The following is an 18,176-nucleotide window of genomic DNA, read 5'->3' as shown; positions in this document are numbered from 1 at the left end:
GCAGGCTTACCTCTGGTGTGGCCTAATGCAGTTTCCTGCAATGCCTGTGTAATTATCACAGATAATTTGGATTTCTTGGGCAGGAGGTTTGTAATAAAAAGGTGCCGCTTCAGGTTGAAACACACAGCTGTGCTGATGTCGGCTGCTTGAAGTCCTGGGTCGATAGTGGCTGAGCTGCTAGTGTCTGGTGTTGGATGTACTGTGGGTAGTGAAGCTGAGGCAGAGCCTTGTGCAATACTCCACATTGTTTGACTGACTTGCTGTAAAATGTGTGAGAGTTGCTTGCATACATTTGCTACAATTCTTAGTACTTACTCAAATAACAGATTTCCCAGTGACGACAAAACACTGGTTGGATACTTCCTCTCCACCTCGAAGGGGCCTTTCAATGTGCCTGATGCATTGCATTTGAGGGGAATATGGAAAGATGTGGGATGGTGACAAGGGCTGATGGTGCATAATCAAAATTTGGGGGTGAATACAGATATGCTGTTGAACCCATTGGATGTCCAAGATCCATGGGGATTGGTGGTGCAGTGTTGTAGCTAGTGTTGGCAGGATTGAAGGGGGCTGGTGGCGCAGTGCTGTAGCTAGCATTGGTGAGATTGAAAGGGACTGGTGGCATAGTGCTGTAGCTAGCATTGGCAGGATCGAAGGGGAGTGGCAGTGCAGCGCCATAGCTAGCATTGGCAGGATTGGAGATTGGGGGATGAGGGTGTTCATGCCTGGTGTCTGTGGTAGTTAGGAGACCTTGATCGTGGTCATCGGGGTACTGATATTGAAGAAAGTTCGCTTGAGACTGCAGTTGCTGGTCAATTGCCGATGCTGTCAATGGTTGCTCGTCCACAATGTTCAGCTGGCTTGCTGCTGGGTTCAAACCAGATGAAGCAGGGTACTTTGGCCTTGTCTGTAAGAAACTGAAGTGTTAGTGTCTTTTTCTGAGTGCACAGATTTGCTCACCTTTGCTTTTTTGCTTTTTGCCTGCAAGCTCATGGTGGTTGAAAACACAATGCATCCTTGTCCAGGAGACATCATGGCTTACATGTGTGTATCTTATCATGTATATCAGGCATCAATCAAATACAAATTTGTATATGGGGAAAGTGTGGAGAGTTTCGTTACACAATGCAGAATGATCATGCTAATTGACTAGAGAAAAGAAAGAAAAAAGAACAAATAGCCACTGAGGCTGGCATGGCGGTTAGAGTTGTGATGATGCAAAGAAGAATAGAGGCTTACCAAAATTATCATGATCAATTTTTGCTTTCGTCTTCTTCACTCACATCTGTGTCACTTTCATCAACATTAGCAGAAGTGGCCAAGAAGGCCATCAGATTATCTTTGGAGTTGAGCACTTTGTTGTCTTCAAGTTCACCTGTGACTTCCTCCATCTGGTTGAGGCATTCATCCTCCAATGTGAGCAGCATTAAATCCTGTCCATAAGCCCCAATGTGGTACTCTTCCTCCTCTTCCAATTGACTGACTGAGCAACACTCCATGATATCCTTGAAAAACTGGAGATCTTTAGTCAACTGAAGGAACTTAGTCTCTTCTTCTTCTTGCATCACAAGGAGGAAATCTCTCTGGTGGTTGATAGCCTCAATCTCCCAAGCAGTAGTAAGAGCACAGAGTTGCCTCAATTCTCGGTCAGCCTCCTTCATTGCCAATGCCTTTTGGAAGGCTCTCTCAGACAACCCCATCAATCTGTGGACAAAAAGTGTTCTTCCCTGAATAATATTTGTAAGAACATATAGTGCATGTACAGGTATATGAGAGATTTTACCACTTGTGCATCTTCCAAGGTGATATCACTAACTGATTGTCATCCAAGTGACTTCTTGGCAAAGCGGAGCTTGATAGCACTGGGCTTGCTGTAAGGTGTGAACTTGGCATGAGAATGCTTAACATGAGCTGACAGATTATGAGCAGCAGGAGGGATGGACACAGAAAGATTGTCCCCTGTGTAACTCTTGTTGCAAAGTTGAAGTGGCATCTGCACTTCCTCAGTGCTGAGGCTCTGAGGAGGTGAGGGAGGAACTTGGGAGGGAGATCCCTTGCAATATTCATATTGATGGGTTTGTGGAGAACTTGGAGGAGGGGTAAGGGGGCAAGACATAGCTGTATATGCATTCGGCCTAAGATGTGAGTATGCATGCTGTTGGCAGGTGAAAGCAAGGAAGTGGAGTTCAAAAGACTTGTAAAATTTGGCTGGGCACTGAACAGCTCAGGAGTGCCATACTTCATGAAGCTAATGATGGAACCTCCTTGACACTGGAAACCTACCTATCCATTACCCCCTGCTCTTCACTCGTTGATGGAGTCTGGGGATTGCACTGCCCAGTACCATGAGAAGTCAGGTGGGATATATGGTTGGTCGAAGAACACACTTGGACAAATTCAAGATGATTGATATCAGAAGAATCAGGAAACAAATATCCACTGGCCTTTCTGGAGTCATGTGGAATGGAGACTGGGCAAATATCTTGCTGAGAACCTCATGCAGGCTCAAATCAATACTTTCCTCAAACTGGATTGGGTGAGTTCTGATACAGTTCGGAATGTTCATATTTTAAATTCCAAGACAGCTGGATGGTCAAAAACCATCATTCACATCAGTGTGCCAGCTCCTTGACTGGATGGACACCCTGCCATTGGGGCCAGGGTGGCAAGTAATGCAACTCGAGGTTGATGGCTATGACACAGGGAAGAAGATCAATCTTATTTATTGTGATGGACTAGAGGTTGTAGAGAGCCTTTTTGGAAACCTGATTTTTGCCCAGAATATGACTTTCAACCTGCTTTGCATACAGAGAAATGGAGAGGAGGAATATGGGGAATGGTTCACAGCACAGGAGGTGACACATATCCAGGTCAATCATTCTTATTCTTCACCGAATCTTCTAGTTGCTAATATTAATTAAGGACACTCTCCCTGACAGTGCAACCCTTGTTCCTGTTATTGCTGCTTCAGACAAGACACCCATTACAAGGTACACAGGTGGGCTTGAGATGTGCCCACTTTTCCTCATGATCGCCAATATTGATGCCAATGTCCATATGAAGGCCACAGCACATGCCTGGCGATGTGTGGCTTTTGTGCCCATTGTCAAATTCGAGGTTCATTCAGATTACCAGATGATCTTGCAGTCCCAGCTCTGGCACAAATGTGTTGACATCATCACAGAGAAGCTGAAGCATGCCACCAATTGCAGAGAGTTCATGGCCAATCTGTTTGGTGATGTCTGATGTTGTTACACACCTTTGGTTGCATGGACTGCAGACCTGCCAGAGCAACAGCTGATTGCCACTGTAAGTAGAAATGCATCCCCAGTCACTCTGGCAACTCTTGACAAATTTGGAGACTCAACTTGTCAGCCCTTCCACACGAAAGCCTACACACTTGACCTCATCCATGCTGTCAGTTGTCAAAAGAAACCTTGGGACCTTGACACCTTCCAAAAGTTGGTGAAGGCTAATCACCTCCTTGGTGTACATCTTCCATTTTGGTAGGACTGGAAAAATAGTGATGTTTGCTGTTTCCTCATCCCTGAAATTCTCCACATGGTCCACAAGCTTTTCTTCAATCATGTGTTAAAGTGGTGCAAGGAGGTGGTTGGGAGCAATGAACTTGACACCCTGCTACAAGGTCCACCACAAACATGTTGGGGTGTGCCACTTTGCTAGGAGTGGCTGGTTTGATATAGTATAGTGCTGATGTCTTGGAGCACCTGCTCATTACCCATTGCAAGACTCCATTCACTCAGACGAACAAGCAGCCCAATTTTGCTGAACAGATTGTCCACCTTCTCAACCGTGAGGAGTGTATGTGCCTCTTGGATGTGTACCTCCTACTTCACAAATACAATGAACCCTTGGTCAATGCTGCCAGCAATGAAGAAGATCTTCTCTGTTCAGCAGATCCTACTTCAGCATGGGTCTCCCATGTTGCCCCTGGCAAACAATACCATTTTAACTCTCCTTGGCCCATTCACAATATTTTTACAGATGGTATTAGCTCCAGCAGTGCCACAGCTGCACTGTCCATCACAATCACTCCTGACCACACAAAACTCAGGATTGTTGATATTGGAGACATTTACATGCTTCCTGACTTCACTGCTAGGCTCAAGGAATACATTTTGCAGTGCACAGGAGGTTCAATGTCCCACTCAATCTTTCGGTCATTCAACAAAATTATGGTCTGGCATAAATTCCATATTCAATGGTACTCAGTATCCCGGCCTTCAACCATCATGCCCAGTCAAGTGGTTCAAGCTCAGCCTCCATCAACTAGCTTCCCCCTCGGCAACTGTGATGCTGTCCTTCTGAATGTCAATGGGCAGAGTCAACACAATCCTGGTTGTAAGTTGTTCAATGCACATTGCCATATGACTAACACACTATTCTATTTATTCATACAGATCATGTCACACAAGTATGAGTAGTATTTCAGATGACCCACTCCCACTGCTCTCCAGAGCCGCCTCCCCCCTTTTTAGCTCAGCCTCTCCTTTATGTTCAGCCATTCCATATCATTGCAACACCAGAAAGTCAACTAGACACACACCTGTGGATGCTTGAGAGGGTATACTCCCCCTCTTTATGTCCAACATCAGCTTGCCATGTTGGCTTTATTCTTCCTTTAACTGAAGTTTGTCATTCAGCAGACCTAGTGCCTGTGATTGGGAAGGAAGTAGACCACACAGTGACACTGGCAACATCGCAGGAGGTGTACCAACGCTTCTACCTCAACTACTATACTGACAAGGAAGCTTTTGATACATTGTATGAATATAGATCAGTACAGATCTAGTGTAGGCTATCGAAATCAAGAGACAATTTTTTCAGTGCCTGGCAGAGTCGCAGATAGGCTGATTAGATACAATATTCTGAAGTACTTTGAAGATAAGATGCATCATGAACATCGCTGAATGGCAAACTAACCAGCCAATCAGCAATCATCATTTGAGTGAACGTAACATTCCATTACCTGTCAAGGTCTCACTTGCTAAGCATTCATTTCAGTGTTTTGCTGATGCACTACACCACAGTATGTTGAGTAAGAAGTGTAAGAGATGATGCAACAGTGAATGATATTTTTTATATTAAAAAAAAAGGATAGCTCATTGCTGTTCTGCCTGGCAGTGGCACTCCCCATCCCCACATTGCCATTTGTGAGCCTAATTTCACTGGTTCAAAAATGCAAATGGGGCCAGCCTGGATGCAAAGGTGCATACTCATTTCCCATTGCAAAGTCACTTTACAGGACTTTACAATTGCTTTCCAGCACTTTGCAGCTTGAACCGGTCTGCAGCCTCAAGGCCTATTGGGTCCAGGGCACTGACATAATCACTTAGGGCAGGTTAGTGGGGTGCATGGCAGCAGGAGCCCTTACCTGCCTTTGCCCTCCATCTTCGATGCTCGATGCTCTTCAATTGCTGCCATTGGTGAGTACTTGTCAGCAAGCCTATCCCAATATTTTGCCCAGTTGACAGATCGCTATTGCTCGAAGGTCAATTCAGTTCCATCAGATGGGACTGGTGAGCAGCCCATTGGCTGTTCCCTTTGCTGGGCCATTTGGCACTGGATGTCACATCTATGCAGCTGTTCTTGAGCTGATTGTTGGTCCCCTTCAAGACTTTCAAGACCAGGAGGTTTGACTTGGCCTGAAGACTGTCCTCACACTTACCGATCAGTTGGTGAGCTGCATTGTCAACTCCTTCCCTTCCTCTTCCACTCATAAGTTTTGAAACATAGATCTCACACATTGAGTATATCTATTCTCACAATGCCATCCACCATGATGCTAAACTGGCAAGTAGACTACACTGACCTATTTGTCAGCTGGGTGCTGCCCTATGTCAACTGGCTGACTACATCATCACACTCCTTGACCTCCCAACAAGTCTTCCACCATGTTCCAAAACCATGTGGGCACTGTCTGACACCTTACAAAACTGCACCAGCCTTGAGTGGGGCAACCTCCTCCTTGTTATGCTGATGAGTAGTGTAGATAGTGAGGTAAGTGCCATATTCAGCCCCCTGAATTGGGTGGCATCCTCATTCAATTCATTAAACAGGTTGCCAGTGGTGCAGCACAGACATTGCCCATCAATTGGTAAATTATGGCTTTGGAAAGACCATCTTCCAAGTTGCTATCATGTTTCAGTTCATGGAGTTTATGGAGTTTGTTGCCAGGTGGCACGACAACATCTGTGAGGTACTATGGATGGATCCTCAACACCTCCTCAGATGTAGGCACCACAAGCTTTCCCATATCATTGTGGAGGAACACATTGAGTTCCCTGACCCCATGATCTTAGTGATGTATCTGTTACCTCGTACCTCATGGTCAGAGGGTCACCATCCCCCCATTGCTGTTGTGAGGTCTTGTCAGCCTGATCTTGCATTGCTGGCAGAGTTCTGTTCATGGCACCTTGGCTGGTCACCAGATACCATCCAGTCCAGATTGATGAGTGCTCATGCTGGCACAGCCATGTGCACACTTCTGCAGGTGAGTCTTACAATTGTGCTGAATATGCCCACCCCATTTCATCATCCACTGTCCACAGCTGCCAGGGAATGTTGATAGTGAGTGGCTGCAACATGACCTTTGGGTCCTGAGCCATTCTGACAAGTCATACAAGCTCTCTGTGCCAAGTTTGTCACTTGAAACACCAGTGGATGCAGATCCATTGCCTGCATACAAGATAGAGATGCCAGCAGTTGTGTTAGAATACTCAAGACCCAATTTGGTGGAGTTGATGGTTAACCTTCCTCATGAAACTGGAGTTATTGACCTGGTAGGTGGTGTGGATGCACCACATCTTGAAGTTGGAGTCATTGGTCTCATGGATGAGGACTAGTCATTTGCCTAGCACACATTTCTATAGTGTTGTATCAGTTTGTGAGTGGCACAATCACCATGTCTGCGCAAGTCTACCTCGCTTACTTCCCTGCCTGTTGTGCTTTGCTCCATGCTACTGCCAGTCTGCCCACCCAAGTGAACATGACATATCAGATTCTGTCCTCCAGATCTGACTTGCTGACCACCTGCCTTTGCATTGCTCCTGCCACCTCAGTTTGTGTTGTTGCCCAGATCATTATGAACTCAGTCATGCTCACTGCAATCTCCTAGGTAATTCTGTAGGTTCAACTCATTATACATACTGACCTTTACCCAAAGAGAGGTGTATTCATTGGCTTCATGCAGCTGAAAGGAAAAGAGAAAAAGAAATTGCAGTTCATTCCCAAGGCTGGGTACTACAAATTTTGGGAGGGATCTGATGGACCAGAGATTAGCATTCAGGTGGGCATTGTTTTCAGTGAGTGCACTGTTTCTAACGATGATGTCAGTTTATTGCCCTATCATCCTCCAACTCTTGTGTTCACTGGAAACCCTGGAATCCCTTGAATACAAGTAATCTGTCTTCTCAGTTTGTGCATGTCCTGCTGTCTCCCCACTCTGGTATCCTCCATCTCATTTATTTCACCCTTCCTGCATACTATATCTGGAGACCACCCATGACATGCCTACCTCATTCCCCATGACTGCCAATTCTGCAATGCTCATGGATTGAAATATGCACTAGGTTCAGTCAGTGAGATAAAATTTTGAAGGTATGGTTGAGCATCAACTTAACCTTGCTTGTGAACAGTCACTGCAGGATCCAAAGGTTAATATCAATGTTTTGCCAATGTCCATCTGTGTAGGGCAGCAGAGTGTAGGAGGAAAGCATATACCATTTGGCATGAACCCTTCTTCCATGCCATGGCTTGTTGAGAAGGTCTTATTGAGCTTGCTGTCAAAATGGTGGAGACAGGTGATGTCTGCTATGATGGTATAGTGTGCAATTCATTGGGTGACCTCATCCAGCTTATGTACAGAGAAGATGGGATGCATGATGCATTTATCATGTGCCAGAGGATCAATGTGTTCAGGCTCAGTGACAGGAAGTTGGAGTGAAGATTCTGCATTCAGTCAAATCCTTCTTCACCATCCCAGATGATGAGGGGAGCATCAAGATGAAGATGGAGTGGGTTTTGGGACTGATGGTGTCAATTTAAAGGTAGTGATCTGTGTTCCAGGTATTGACTTGACTTACCTTGGTCACTATGAACCCAGTCATGCTCACTGAGATCTCCTAGGTAACTGTCCTTACCTTGTTTGCCTTCTGTACCTGACCAACTTTCTGCACCTTGTATGGATCAACCTGCTATACATACTTTTGCCCAAAGGAGCACCCCATCACCTCCCTACTCTCTGGTTTGCTGGAAAGGATGACTTCAGCCCAGAGGTGAGGGGATTTGTGGAGAACTCATACATACACAGTCTGACCCCCACAGGGGGTACTTTTTCCATGCCATGGCTGGTCAAGAAGGTCTTGTTGATACCACTGTCAAGACAGTGGAGGCAAACTATACCCAATGACATCTCATCACATCATATCCCCCTCCCCAGCTTTCTCTGTGCCCCCCCCCCCCCCCCATGCCTGTCAGTGTCAAATATCTGTCAGCCAAAATCATATCCACATCATCTTTGCCAGGGTACTCCTTGATGGAGCATGTATGGACCTCTGTCAGCCAAAATTGTATCCACATTGTCTTTGCCAGAGTACTCCTCAATGAAGCACATATACACCTCTGTCAGCAAAAATTGTGTCTGCATCATCTTCATCAGGGTACTTCTCGATGGAGCACATATGCATCCCCCCTATTGTTGAAGATGGAGATGTTCATGTTTGCATCACCTGCTGTTTGGTAAACACCTTTTGGTTCTTCACATTCATTTTGTGTTGATCTCATGGACAATGACAGTGGCTTGTTCACATCTTCCACATTGACTGCTGCAAGCCTAGTGACCTCAAACCAGCCTACACTGTTGATGCAGTCCACCAGCTTCATGGAGAGGTTAGCAGGGAAATGCAGGTGAATGCTTTGCTGACCTTCTGCATGCATGTATGAGCCACACATGCTACCTGCTGCATATTGGAAGAGTTCCACCTCAACCATGAAGCATTTGAGTGGGTGTTGGATGAGATTGAGGCGAAGTTCAACCATACTCTGGTTAACCCTGGAGGGATGTGCAGTACTGTTGCTGCCCAGTCCATTGGTGAACCAGCTACTCAAATGACTCTCAATGCCTTCCACTATGCCAATGTGTCCAGCAAAAATGCTACACTCAGTGTCCCCTGTCTGAAAGAAATCATCAATGTTGCTACCAATATCAAAACACTTTCACCTTCTGTGTACTTGGAATCCTACATGGCCCAGGACAAGAAGACTCCATGTTCATCAAATCTTTCTTTGCTATTGTTGAACTAGTTACTCAAAGTGACTCTTAACACCTTCCACCACACTGGTGTATACAACAGAAATGCTAAACTTGGTATCCCCCATCTGAAAGAAATCATCAACATTGCTACTTGGTATGACCCCAACCCTACATCCACCATTATCAAAGACTCTGTGTTTGTTGAAGCTTTCTTCACTATTGTTGAACCAGTCACTCAAATGACTCTTATACAACAGAAATGCTATGCTCAGTATCCCCTGTCTGAAAGAAATCATCAATGTCACTACAAATATCAACATGCTTTCACTTTCTGTGGATTTGGTATGACCATGACCCTACATCCACCATTATCAAAGAAGACTCCATGTTTGTTGAATCTTTCTTCACCATTCCAGATGAGGAAATCGAGTCAAAGCTCCACCTTCAGTCACCATGGCACCTTTGGCTGGTGCTTGACCATGCCAGAAAGATTGATTGGAGTCTTGCTGTGGTTGCCAGCCACATTGCTGGGAGCTTCAAGATGGACCTCTTCATCATCCAGAGCCAAGATAACTTGGAGAAATGGGCAGGGTACAGTTGAAGAAGACATCTTCCTCTGCCAATTCAAGAACACAACATTGAACTTGGTCAGCCTGCATAGTGTCCCTACCTCGTATTTTTGTTGGAGTATGATGAGGGGAGCATCAAGACAAGAGGAGCAGGTTTTGGAGACTGATGGCATCAACTTGAAGGTGGTGATCTGCCTTCCAGACATTGACTTTACTCACATGTACCTGAACAGCCAGTGCATTGAAGCTTCCAATGCACTTGGGATTGCAGTTGCACATGCAGCAATCATGAAGAAAGTGCAAGGAGTCATTGAATTTGGTGGTTCATACATGAACTACTGCCACTTGTCATTGTTCTGCAACCTCATGACCTATTGTAGAACACCCATGGCAATCACTCCTCATGGTATCGACCATGCTGACACTGGCACCCTGGTGTCGCTCATTGGAGGAGAAACAGTGGGGATTTTGATGGAAGCTGCTGGGCATCACTGACTTGATGGGGTGAGGGGTATTCATAACTATGTGTACAACGTATTACTAGCATTATATTAATTACTGTTCCAGTTTTGTCGTCACACTCCTGTGCACATTGGTTGTTGAGGGCTTCACACTGAATATGATGTCACTGAATTGATTCTGAAAGAAATAGTAGCTAGTTGACAGTGCAGCTACACTAAAAACTGACTTCATTTGCAACTCCCACACACTGGCTGGTTGGGTTCAGGCCACTTGTGGAGGGAATGAACATCCTGTACATGCCATGGTCAGACAGAAGGCATCGATGACAAAGAGTGTTGCCTTACCTAGCTCCCCTGACAAGAGAAAGAGGAGGGCGAAGGCGTCTTCTCCAAAAGAACAGCCCAGCCTACACACCATTCATCAGATCAAAGAAGCTGGCAAACAAACTCACCTTCAAGCAGCCAGGACAAGGGCAACATATGCCAGGCATGTCCACCAGGCACAGTTGTAGCTACAGAGCCACTTTCCAGTGGAGGGGATGCAGCTGTCTCCAAGTCCAAGTCATGTTGGCAGTGGGGACCTGAGCTTGGAAGTGTATGGTGATCCAGACTTTAAGAATGCATTTGAGCACATGCCAAATCAGTGCTTGGACAAGGCCCTGGCCCTTTACCTTTTGTGGAAGGGTTTCCAAGAGAACTGCAGTCAGAGTACAATCAACAGTGTTCAAGCAGTGTTTAAATTGATGTCGGATGAGGCATATGTCTCGCATGACTCTACCTTTGCCAGCAACTAAAACAGATGCTCCTGACAGTGATGGTGGGACATTCTGTGAGGCCTGGCATTACAATAGTGAATGCCAGTGGTGGGAGGGGAATCTGGTGCGCTTGGCAGAAGTGGATGATGTCATAGCATCTATCTGGCATAAGGTCAATTCTCAAGGATCCAAGCACACACACTCTGGTGCTGTGAAGAAGGAGTACCTGGACATGATCCTTGCCTGGTCCAATTCTTGCTGTCCCCTCAACTCCCCATTGCAGTACATCCATTCAGTGATGACACACTCAGAACCCTCAGTGCCACTGTTAGTCAAGTGGGTGACAGATGCAAAGACAAAACTAACCACCACACAGCACATCAAACAGCTGGCCTGTGCTGCTGTCGCATTCATGCTGTGGACCAGGTAACTAGCATGTGGCTTTACCTCTGAAGTCAATGATGACAATTTACAATAGGAACTATGAACTGGTCAGGCTGAAGTGTGGGGACATAAAACTTGACAGGACCACTGTAGATAATGTGTTCCTGAAGTACCTTCGAGGTGAGGAAGGATCACTCACCATCAATGACCTTGGTGTGTACTTTGAGGTGCACCTGAGGAATCAAAAGGGGTGGCAGAGAAAGTTGGACAAAGGGATGAGGGAAATTGACTTATGAAGTACATTCAATCCCATCTTCATGATGTGGCACTACCTCACATCTGATGTCCATTTTCGATGGCACATATCCATAGGTAATCACTACAAGGTTTATCCACACCCAGATATGGGCAAAGCATGTGATGTCTTCATGTGCCTGGTTTTCTGGATGAGATGGACCAAGATTGTCCATCTTGGTTGACCAATGGCTGATGACGACTTCCTCTTTCCCACTGTTGGTGCGAATGGGGTGCTGCAGCCAGGTGAACCGCTCTCCCATGATATGGTTCAGAAGTGGATTGATGAGGGAGTGGCAAGTGCTGGGATTCCTGGAACGTTCTCCACACATTGCTACCATTGGGGAGGAGCACAGCACAGGTTCATGTATGCCCCAGTGGGGCAGCAATGGACCCTTGTGTGTGTCCAATGGTGGGGGGTGGGCCAAAGGTGAACATGTGAGTCTTGTGTTCTTTCCTATATGGGTGTGTTGGAGTGAACCGGCACTTCTCACTTTGTCCTTGACACCACACACACAGCACAATACACTGATGCATCACCTGCTCGATGAACTTCATTGCTACAAAACCAACCACAGTGATGCCCTGGGCCTGATCTTGTGGGAAGCTGAGGACTCACTTGCTGGTGAAGCTGCACTCATCTGGCCAGCATCTACAGAAGCACTCCACATGGCCCATGCAGCACTAACAGCAGACATCACAGCACTGCACTCAACAGTGAAAAAAATGTCTCATTCACAAGCAGCAATGTCAGCAGATGTAAGGGAGATTTGCCAAAAACTGGGTGACATGAGCAATGTAGTCACAGCACTGGCCTTAACATCCACTGCTTCTGGTGCATACTCATATTCTGCACCAATGGTGCCATGTCAGGGCACTGGCGATGCTGTGACAGATGGTGAGTCCATTCCATTCCTCACCATCACTGCATGAAGGCCAAACTAAAATCTGCAACAGCCCACCAATGTCAACACCATCAACACTCATCCATGCAGTATCAGAGCACTGTCTTGCCACCTCCAATGGTTCAGTCCATTCCAGCCACCCAGCCACATGATTCACAACCATTGCTGCTCAGATTGCCACACCTCATCCAACTACCCCTGGATGTCTCTGCCATGATGCAGTCCCTCACTTCACACATCAGACCTGAGAGGACCAACAGCCACTCAAGTTCCTCTGCTGCTTCCCTGGGACTGCTTATCCCAGATGTTCCCATCTTATGGGCAGACAGGACATGCACTCCAAGGTCAGACTCCTGGAAGGACATCATGTGCCACTGGACAAAGGGTGAGCTGCAGCTCAACCTGCACACTCCACTCAAGGACTGGCCCCATCACTACTACAATGGTAAGTGCTGGCACCTCAACACTAAGCACTACCAGTGCAAGGTCATGGCCACTGAATTTCTGAATGAGTACATACTACTTCAATCTGTCCTACTCCAGTGTCTCCGACAGTTGTATCTGGCTCTCCAGGTTCCAAGGGAATGAGGATGCATTCCTCTGAGCTTACAGAAGCACTGCTTGTCTAGGACATACAAGGCTCCTCAATGCCATCATAGCTGCTCACAAACAGCATCATGGGGATGGGGAGCACTGCTGCCAGGCAGAGCAGCAATGAGCTATCCTTTTTTTTTAATATAAAAAATATCATTCACTGTTGCATTGTCTCTTACACTTCTTACTCAACATACTGTGGTGTAGTGGTAGATACTCTACCTACACATTCTCCATAATACATGTTCTCTACACGATGCTCGAAAGTTCATCAATCAAGAGATGGCAACTGCCATTTACTAACATAAATTGCATGGGCCGGCGGCCCTTCCCTCCAATATATACCATCGATCGCGATCGAAAGCAGACGACGACGACAGTTGCCTCGTACAGCAATTACGAAATTGCCAAATGGGTCGGACCGTCGCGGAGGACGTGCCGACGCGGCCAGCTTGCCGAGGGGGGTGACAGCATGACGTCACCGGGGCTCTGTGCAAGCCCGACCGGCCGTTCGGGGCAAGTTCCCACGCCCGCCGGATGAGGTAGGTCGGCCTCACCGCCACTGCGAATTTCTCGTGCTAAGTATCTAGAATGAAAATGAAGCAAAACAAGCAAAACAAAGCAATTCCCCTGGTAGGGAAATTACATACCCTACATCCCAGGGGTACTCGAGATCTTGACTGTCCCCAGTCAACCCAAAGGTGGCTCGACTACACAGGAACCCAAGGTCATGAGGGAGGGGGTGAAACAACGACTCATCGACGAAGAACGGGTGCTCGGAATGCCACAATACGAGACATGACAACACAAGGGAATGAAGCAAGTACCTTGCAAAATGAGAGGAGAGAATCTGCGCGCCCGATCCTGAAATATCCACAAATCTGCCTAAAAGTTCCCTCATCCACCAAAAGCCGGACATGACCACGAGTTCAGCAGCGACGACGATGGAAAAGGTACCATTAAGATGCTGTTGAACCATAGCATGAGGAGCCCGAAAAGCGAGAGATCCGGTGGAGAAATGGGTGAGATATTCAAAGAATCGTCCGAAAGTGTCTCTAACCACAAAAACGGGCATATCTCGACGACAGCTGCGTGGAACTTGACAGAATAGGCGTCCCCAGAAAGGGCTATGCAAGGGGAATGGACTGCTGGGAAAGAGAGGGGTGCAGCTCTCGGATGCGTGAGATACGATGAGAGGACTTCGAGGGTGGGGAGAAGGGATCAACTCGCATAACAACGGCTTGGATGATCAATACAAAACTCTGTGAGATGGTAGAGGACTCGTAGACGAACAGGGAGAACGAGGAAACACGCCGATTGGATCAGCCGATCCTGAGTTATACGCAAAACCGTCTCGAAGCCCTCTGGATATGAAAACACGGATATCTCGATAACGGTTGCGCAGAATTTTACAAAGTAGATGTCCCCAGGAAGGGTTCAGTGAGCGGGATGAACAACCCGAAAAGAGAGAGGAACGGCGCAGAACTGCGCGAGCTACTGCGGAAAGACCTTGAGGATGGCCCTTCATACAAAAACACAAATATCTCCAGAGCCACTGCACCTATCAGAACAATCCTGATATCAACATGGAGCATTCATCGTGGGCTACAACCCTCCCAAAAAGCGAGAGGCGCGACGCGGAAACGAGCGAGATACGACTACAGGACCCTGAGAATGGACCGATCCACAAAAACGCGAATATCTCTTGAATGGCTTGGCGCATGCAAACGAGCTTGGTACCGACAGAGAGCTGGGGTCGAGTAGTATGAGCCTGCCAAAAAGCGAGAGGCGTGGCGCAAAAACGAGCGAGATACGCGCTGGATACACGCTCAGCACGAGGAAGTATTCACCTTGATGAGCGACAAGCAGTGTCAACAGTGGCTTGGTCAGAACTGTATCCACGGATGCGAGGCATTGTGTAGAGCATAGCAAGGCGCCAGGTGCGATGCTAAACGGCATGCTGTGGGGAACTCGAGCCTGGGGGGGTAAAACACAGAACAAAAGAAAAGAAAAACTAAACGTGTATAATGTACTGAAAACATCGCATAACGAGTAGGTAGATCCATACTAGATACTGCAAGATCCATAAGCAAAAAAAAAGAAACGAAAAACATAACAAGCTTGTGTGACATGCAGCGTCAACGCGCTCTTCGAGAGCGCCGGGGCGTGCGACTGCGGCTGCGCGAACGCTTCGGCTTAGAATGGACATATGAGGTCACCTTCCTCGAGTGTGAGCGAGAGCGCGAGTGCGAGGACGAGGACAAGGAAGAAGGGAGTGAGCTACTGGTCGACTATGAATACGAGCGCCTTTGAGGATGATACTGCTTCGAGCTGCGGGCATACGACTGAACCGGTATGAATTCATCTTTCGAACGTGTGTACGAAGCCGTTCGAGTCCGCGAGCGCGAATGTGAACGAGGACGCAAGGGCGATTGGCCTCGGCCACATGGCCACCTCGACTGTGGCTGCGCGTGCGGTGAGCTACGAGAGCGCTCGGCTGACGAGCGACGAGACCGAATGACTGGCGGGTCGGGTACTACTGGCTCGAGCTGGAGAGTAGGCAGGGACCGAGTAGACACGATGCTCGTCTGAGCAGGTATGTGCGATGGTGCATTGAACACGCTTCGAGAGGGTGCGGCTGTGGGTGAAAGCGAGCGAGCGGGCGATGAGCCCATACGAGCCTCGAACCGGCTTGTCAACAAAGACCAGTTGTCGAGACGGTCTCGCAGAGTCCGTCCGGCAACTTCACGCGGGATTTCCAGTCCTGTAGGTAGAACAACGCGGCCATCGACAAGTAGACACTTTCCCAAAGCTAAATATGACTTGAACGAATGGCAACCCGCTCGAACATGACCTGAAAGTCCGCAGAAGAAGCAGAATGAGTACAAACGGTGGGGAGAGTGATTGTCTGAGGCGCGTGATGGCTGCGCGCGTGAACTGTCGACCTTGCGGCTCTTCCAGAGGCCATTGCCGAGTGCGAGAACCCGTCCTGCTGCAGCTATAAGACTAGGTACAGTAAAGGTTTGAGCTGGTGGGTCATGAAACTCAAGAAGCTCTTGTCTGAACTCGGGCGGGAATCCATGAAAGAAGCTGGATGTTAGGTGGGGTAGCGGCCCATGTTCCTTCTCGAGAGACAACGATAAGCGACGAAAAATGCGATAATATTCGCCCAGGGATGATGTCGAGATGGTGTCTGAGCTTGCGAGCGCCTTGCGAAGTTTGTAGAACTTGTTTCGAGTGATTTCCTGTAATTCTGAATACTGCTGAGTGATTTCCGAGGTAAAACGAGCCCAATCTCCTTGACTACTACTGACGAAGTGGGACCAGAGGTCTGCCGACTCGAAAGGCGCATACTTGAGAGCAAATCTGATTCGCTCGGGTCCGTCTGAGAGCCCGAATCCATCACAGAAGTCGATTATGTCATCGAAATAGAATTGTAAGTCCTCAGGGTGCCCAGAGAAGCTCGGTGCTTCGGGCGAGCCTCGGCACGGAATTTTAAGACCGAGCATGAAGATAGTGGGTAATACGAGTGCGAGTGCTTGACATGTGAGTGCGTGCGAGTGGGAAAACACGAAATTGCGAGCGAAGTGACTGCAAAAATGAGATCGAAAGGCAAAATCTGCTAAACTGAGCCTAAAAATTGCGAAAATGAAGCTGGAAACTGCAAAAGTGAATCTGGGAAGGTTGGGATGAGTGCCAGGCTAAGACAGAAGCCCCTTGCAGTGGGCTCCAGTTGTAGGAAGAGGGATTTGAATGAGGAGAGAGGTTTAGTAGGAATATCTGAGGGGAATGAGTAGGCCAAAAGGGGCTTCTATAGCCTGGGACTGGATCCTGGTAGTTGTCTGAAGGCTTCTATGGCTGTCTTGGTGCAGGGAATGACCTGCTCGAACTTGTCTCTCATCTGTGGTAACTCATCTCTTTTTTTTAAAAAAGGAAAAAACCATACACAAGTAGCACTACTGCTGACTAAGCAAACAAAAATGCAAAATCTAAGTGCAACTCATAGAAAAAAGGATCTAGAATGAAAATGAAGTAAAACAAGCAAAACAAGGCAATTCCCTTGGTAGGGAAATTACATTCCCTACAGTGCCTGACTAGATGTTAGTGGATGATCTGACAAGAAAAAAACTACAATACCTTTACATACCAATCCCAAAGATTGGCATTGTCCAGCAAGACCATCACACCATGCTCATCATCATAAGCAAAGCCAGAGGCCACTGATTTAAGATCAGTGATGGCATAGTAGGATTTTTTAAGCTGGATAATTGTTAGCAAGGCACAAAAAAAAAGAATGATATGATGACTTACCACCTTGAACTTCCACTCACATGATTCAGCTGTCTTATCACCATTATCTGGACCTGGTGGATAATTATGAACCATGTGGGCTGCTGTGGCATTCCATGTAGCCTTCTTAAAGTTTCCATCACCAGCCTGTGAAAGATGAGAGGCTAAGAAATCCAGTAACATGCCTTCCTCCTCTGTTGTCCATACTGCAGCTTTCTTGTGAGTCCTGGGGGGAGGCAGGGGGTTCCACAGGTCCAGAGGATTGATTGTAAGGCCATGTGACCACAACAAGTAGGTTGATCCTGCAGATGAGCCAGACTTTTGATGATCACAGTAACTGGGTGACAATGGTTGTGTACCTCAGGTGGATGCATGTTACACTTCCATCAGGGGTCTTTCCTTTTTCAACTCCTCACAGTCACATGCGTCACATGCCTTGTTGCATCCCTCATAATCGTCGCCATCCTAGGGGCTCGAATGCTCCAGGGAACGTTTGGATCTCCTGCTGTCAAGGTATTTCCAATACCTGTCAAGACTGTGTCACCACTGTGATCTGGTATTCCACTGCTCTCTTTGATGGATGACTTGTTTCATTCTTGTTCTGCTAACTCATCTCTGACTCATGTTTGTCGTTTACATGTTGTACTATA

General features: G+C 47.2%; 6 protein-coding genes across 6 annotated transcripts; 3 read left to right on the top strand and 3 right to left on the bottom strand.

Annotated features, from left to right (window-relative positions):
- Nucleotides 1-1,253: 1,253 nt before the first annotated feature.
- On the bottom strand, nucleotides 1,254-2,116 carry F5J12DRAFT_895537 (uncharacterized protein; the record flags this gene model as incomplete). Its single annotated transcript, XM_051747841.1, has 2 exons — nucleotides 1,254-1,704; nucleotides 1,836-2,116. The coding sequence occupies 2 exons, from the start codon at nucleotides 2,114-2,116 to the stop codon at nucleotides 1,254-1,256; spliced, it is 732 nt and encodes a 243-aa protein (XP_051597189.1).
- A 294-nt stretch (nucleotides 2,117-2,410) lies between these two features.
- Nucleotides 2,411-3,246, top strand: F5J12DRAFT_724872 (uncharacterized protein; the record flags this gene model as incomplete). Its single annotated transcript, XM_051741573.1, has 3 exons — nucleotides 2,411-2,551; nucleotides 2,586-2,870; nucleotides 2,923-3,246. Coding segments are annotated over 3 exons (750 nt in total), but the record flags the coding sequence as incomplete, so codon positions are not given.
- A 5,242-nt stretch (nucleotides 3,247-8,488) lies between these two features.
- Nucleotides 8,489-10,338, top strand: F5J12DRAFT_784923 (uncharacterized protein; the record flags this gene model as incomplete). The annotated part of the gene is made up of 7 exons (XM_051743135.1): nucleotides 8,489-8,645; nucleotides 8,681-8,760; nucleotides 8,818-8,910; nucleotides 8,998-9,289; nucleotides 9,335-9,470; nucleotides 9,532-9,616; nucleotides 9,691-10,338. 7 exons carry the CDS (start codon nucleotides 8,489-8,491, stop codon nucleotides 10,336-10,338), a joined length of 1,491 nt encoding a protein of 496 aa, XP_051597187.1.
- Nucleotides 10,339-11,072: 734 nt separating this feature from the next.
- On the top strand, nucleotides 11,073-13,360 carry F5J12DRAFT_784922 (uncharacterized protein; the record flags this gene model as incomplete). Its single annotated transcript, XM_051743134.1, has 7 exons — nucleotides 11,073-11,485; nucleotides 11,538-11,656; nucleotides 11,816-11,873; nucleotides 11,980-12,135; nucleotides 12,316-12,635; nucleotides 12,695-13,087; nucleotides 13,272-13,360. 7 exons carry the CDS (start codon nucleotides 11,073-11,075, stop codon nucleotides 13,358-13,360), a joined length of 1,548 nt encoding a protein of 515 aa, XP_051597186.1.
- Nucleotides 13,361-13,816: 456 nt separating this feature from the next.
- Nucleotides 13,817-14,427, bottom strand: F5J12DRAFT_849759 (uncharacterized protein). The gene has a single exon (XM_051746479.1). The coding sequence runs from the start codon at nucleotides 14,309-14,311 to the stop codon at nucleotides 13,823-13,825; it is 489 nt and encodes a 162-aa protein (XP_051597185.1). The 5' UTR covers nucleotides 14,312-14,427; the 3' UTR covers nucleotides 13,817-13,822.
- A 1,100-nt stretch (nucleotides 14,428-15,527) lies between these two features.
- F5J12DRAFT_895534 (uncharacterized protein) lies at nucleotides 15,528-17,709 on the bottom strand (the record flags this gene model as incomplete). Its single annotated transcript, XM_051747840.1, has 3 exons — nucleotides 15,528-16,827; nucleotides 17,384-17,496; nucleotides 17,548-17,709. The coding sequence occupies 3 exons, from the start codon at nucleotides 17,707-17,709 to the stop codon at nucleotides 15,528-15,530; spliced, it is 1,575 nt and encodes a 524-aa protein (XP_051597184.1).
- Nucleotides 17,710-18,176: the final 467 nt, after the last annotated feature.

This window comes from Pisolithus orientalis (genome assembly GCF_024613125.1).
Source record: "Pisolithus orientalis strain OTSU chromosome Unknown F5J12scaffold_31, whole genome shotgun sequence".
NCBI lineage: Eukaryota > Fungi > Basidiomycota > Agaricomycetes > Boletales > Pisolithaceae > Pisolithus > Pisolithus orientalis.
This window is presented reverse-complemented; position numbering and strand designations above follow the sequence as displayed.

Excerpts from the sequence above, each read along its gene's own strand:
- F5J12DRAFT_849759 (XM_051746479.1), bottom strand. The coding sequence starts at position 14,311 with ATGCCCGTTTTTGTGGTTAGAGACACTTTCGGACGATTCTTTGAATAT.